The 3,887-nt window shown below is 33.1% G+C and overlaps 1 protein-coding gene across 1 annotated transcript; it reads right to left on the reverse strand.

Annotated features, from left to right (window-relative positions):
* Nucleotides 1–391: 391 nt before the first annotated feature.
* LOC100746210 (cholinesterase 1-like) lies at nt 392–3,320 on the reverse strand. Its single transcript, XM_003487067.4, has 10 exons — nt 2,957–3,320; nt 2,585–2,722; nt 2,320–2,479; nt 2,029–2,214; nt 1,745–1,944; nt 1,491–1,653; nt 1,255–1,406; nt 1,026–1,173; nt 776–908; nt 392–650 (listed from the first exon to the last, which is right to left on the reverse strand). Exons 1-10 carry the CDS (start codon nt 3,161–3,163, stop codon nt 434–436), a joined length of 1,704 nt encoding a protein of 567 aa, XP_003487115.1. The 5' UTR covers nt 3,164–3,320; the 3' UTR covers nt 392–433.
* Between the last annotated feature and the right edge of the window lie 567 nt (nt 3,321–3,887).

Below are 3,887 nucleotides of genomic sequence, written 5' to 3' on the forward strand. Positions count from 1 at the left end.
TAAGTTCTATTCTTCTGATTTCTTTTCTTTCTTCAAATTACTTTCAAATTATTTTGAACGGTATACATAAATTTAAATGAATTTCGATATCGTTGTTTGTGCATGGTTTATCTAAATTCATTTGCATGAAAATTTATACCTTATTTCTATATGTATCTGTGTTAATTACTATCTGAAAGATAAGCTAGGCATATAAATGCTATCTTTTTAGTGTTCTTCTGTTGGAATTTAAGATAGACTATTTCCTGACTCATCAAAATATGTTTTTCATGTTGCAATATCGAGATTTCGTTTGTGGTCCTAATATTATATTAACGACACTCGACAAAATTTTGATTATCGTTCTGAGCTTTAATAATCGTTGAAAGAAACTCGAAAAGATGAACACAGCTTTTCTTCTTAATTTTATTAAACGTAACAATATACAACAATATCAGACACAATTTAAAAACCTTATAGGCTTGTTCACGCAAGACGAAACCAATGGCAGTATCCTGTAGTACAATCTTTCGAAACTTTCAGTGTTTGCATCGATCAAACGTTTATGCATCGTGGAAACTGTATCAATGTCTAGTTGAAGACCATCGTGCCCAGAATTTGTCCAATTGACCTCGAGATGCGAACGACTATGATTCTTTGGAGTAGGATCTCTGAGAAAATAACAACATATAAAATTTTTCTGAATAGTATTAGTACGATACTATTAATATATAGTATAAATATATAAAATAGTATAAGTAATTAAGTATCTATTTTATTTTCTAATTAATCGGACCCGTATTTGGCGAAATTAGCCCACAGCTTCACCATCTTTTTTCTGAATCGATTGAATCTATGTCTCGGATTTGTAGGTGCACGAAGTGCCTTTGAATTGAATATGTATCCAACATCGTCAAAATGAGCAGTCCCTGAAAGAACTCTCAATCAATTCCAGAAATACCATTCTTTATATTTTCTATTTTGTTTCTACGTTTCTATTCTATTCTTCATATGTAACGTCATAGTATGTATTTTTAAAAATGTACCATTCAATGGATTGTGATCAACTACGTGCCAAGAGTACTTTGATTGATACGATAATCTATAATAATAGGTAGAGTGACCCTTATTGTGCGTAGTAATTAACCTTTGAGTCAGATCTATGGGGCCAGAGAAGAGTATATCCATCGCGATCTATAAATGTTAACGATATTATTACAAAAAGATAAGAAAGACTATTGTTATATAGAGATACTAAAAAGAAATCATTTTTACCTTCTCCAGCTTATCATAACTGGTGTTAAAAAAATTGCATATAATTTGCGCGAATAGTGTTATTGGTTCTTTGGTATACTTCTCATTATATGTATTTATGCTCTGGAGATACTTTCTGGCCCAGTCGATCATGTTTGCCACTCCTATTGGCGCTAAACGTGTCAAACGTAAGTGTATTTAGTATCATACGCTATAATAATATAGCGCAATTATTAGAAGATAATCGTGATACTTACGACCTAGGAAGAGAAGAATTTCGTTGCGAGTGTAACCCAACATCATATCGTGATGATAGAAGTCTCCATTATGATATTTTGCTATAGGACATTCTGTTAGAAACGAGCTGTTGGTAGGATCTATATCGGGATTTTCTATAGTCGGTCGAAATGGCAATATATTCTAGAAATATAGGAAATCATGGAATTTGAATTAATATGTGACGATATTAAAATTTCCAAGTAATCAATCCAGTATTAGTAGGATTAATTACCAGGTCAACTTTTTCCGCTGCTCTTATAAGTTTGATCGCAGGTGCGTGACGAAGATAATTCAACAAATCATCCCTGCTCTTAGGTACGTAATTAAGAAAGCCAGCGAGTTTATAAGCATTATGAATCATCTGTTCCGGTGTATGGTACGCCCAGGGGCACAACGGTGTGCCACTCATGCTAATCGATCGACGAAACAGTCCTGAAAAAGTGAACGATGTAAAACAAGAAATAAAAATCCAAAGCAAGAAAAACTAGAAGAATAGCGAATATTTTAAAAATATACCTCTGGATCGTTCAGATAACATGTGAAAACCGATGGAAGTGCTGCCAGCACTTTCCCCAAAAATTGTCACTTGTTCTGGATCGCCCCCAAACGCGGCAATATTGCTTTGTACCCATTGAAAAGCCAACTGTTGATCCTTTAAACCAGCATTACCCGTTGCGTTCGGATGATTTAGCGCCAGAAATCCTGGAAGATTAATTAATATTCTACGAAGTAACTAAAAGCTGCCTAAATTAGGCAAGCATAAAAAATTAATTTCAAACGAAGAAATATCGTTTGTAATAATAATACCTAAAACGCTAAGTCGGTAATTGAAGGTGACCAAAACAACATCTTCTTCCATAAAGAAATCAGGTCCGTATAAGGACGAATTACAATGACCAGACATATAGCCACCACCGTATAACCACACCATAACTGGTCTCAATCTTACTTTACCCTTGAATATCATCTATTAATAACGATTGTATCTTCTAAAGTCTTTGGTCCAGAAACTCGGCAAACTTTATCGAAATTATTTATTATCAAATCTTTACGAGATTGAAACAATAATTACCTCACGAGTATACACGTTCAGATACAAGCAATCCTCGTGACCACTAAATACGCTCGTCACGTAATCCGACTGAGGACACATATTGCCCTCTTCGAAAGCATTTAACACACCTTTCCATGGTTCTTTCGGAACCGGAGGCTGCAATAATCAAAATAAATGAAACGATTATATGGAATATCACTGAAGCATTCTGTCCGTAAGTGGAAATCACTGTTAAATGCAAGAAATATTTATTTTTCCCTCCTAAAGAGATACTTATTTTTCATATGATTTTTATTTCGATATTTTTGGTTCGAGTTTCGTATTGTAATCAACAATGGAAGTGAGATCAAGAACACTCGGAAAAAGAAGAAGTGTTTTACTTAAATTCACCTTAAATCTCAAGTCACCAAGGGGTGGTTTCGCATAGGGAATCCCTTTGAACGAAGAATATTTGACTGAATTCCATACTGTGCGCAACACCAAACCACGAACAGGTCCACTAGGTGTTTCAACAACGAAAGTCCGAGGGGAACTGATGATGAAATATTCCAACGATGAAATTAAAAGAACAAAAAGGTAGACATTTGCGCCATTCATGCTGATTCCTTAATGAAGGTATTGAAACTGTTGAAATTATACGAATATAAGAAATACTTGTATTGACTAGTTGATCTTGACACTTTTGGAACCTTCGCTCCAATGAATATAAAGTAAGCCGAATATTAATCAGCTTAACCAGCATTCTAATTTTGCATAATATGCAATTCTCAAACTACAGTTTCGCAGTTTCGAATTTCACCTGACGATATTGTTACTTATCGAAGTTGCATCGGTGGTGCGAATTTATTTGGGTGAATCATTGCGTAATTATTTACACGTTCCTTTTTCATAAACAATCGATGAAATATCAAAGCGATACTTGCTATATTTTGTATATTTTGTATATCTGATCGATCGAAGATATGATAAAGATACAAATTGTGGATAGAAAGGACTTCAAATAGTAAGAAGTAGTTGCGGATTTTCATGAGACAATTCATATTTTTATAAACACAATTAAAGAAATAAAATTTAAATTGAAATATATTTTATTTACTATATCTTATAGCGAATATATTCTATATATTACATTTTACCTTATATATATTATATGTTTTAGCATTTCACGTACAATCCGTGTACTTTTATGTCTTTAAATTGTCTATAAATGCAATGCGCAGTCTAAAATTAAATAATAAAAGCAGAAAGCTATGAACTACATTAATAACAAGGACAAAATAGTAGAAAGAATAAATAATAAAATAAACCAATTAACCTTCTT

The sequence above is a fragment of the Bombus impatiens genome, unplaced genomic scaffold (genome assembly GCF_000188095.3).
Source record: "Bombus impatiens unplaced genomic scaffold, BIMP_2.2 scf_0136, whole genome shotgun sequence".
NCBI classification, from domain to species: domain Eukaryota; kingdom Metazoa; phylum Arthropoda; class Insecta; order Hymenoptera; family Apidae; genus Bombus; species Bombus impatiens.

Bases quoted from the DNA above. Each gene is read 5' to 3' on its own strand.
- LOC100746210 (XM_003487067.4), bottom strand. From the start codon at position 3,163: ATGAATGGCGCAAATGTCTACCTTTTTGTTCTTTTAATTTCATCGTTG. The intron at 1,407-1,490 runs GTAAGTATCACG...TGACACGTTTAG, and splicing joins AATTCTTCTCTTCCTAGGTC to CGCCAATAGGAGTGGCAAAC. The intron at 1,174-1,254 runs GTAAAAATGATT...TAACATTTATAG, and splicing joins GTTATGATAAGCTGGAGAAG to ATCGCGATGGATATACTCTT.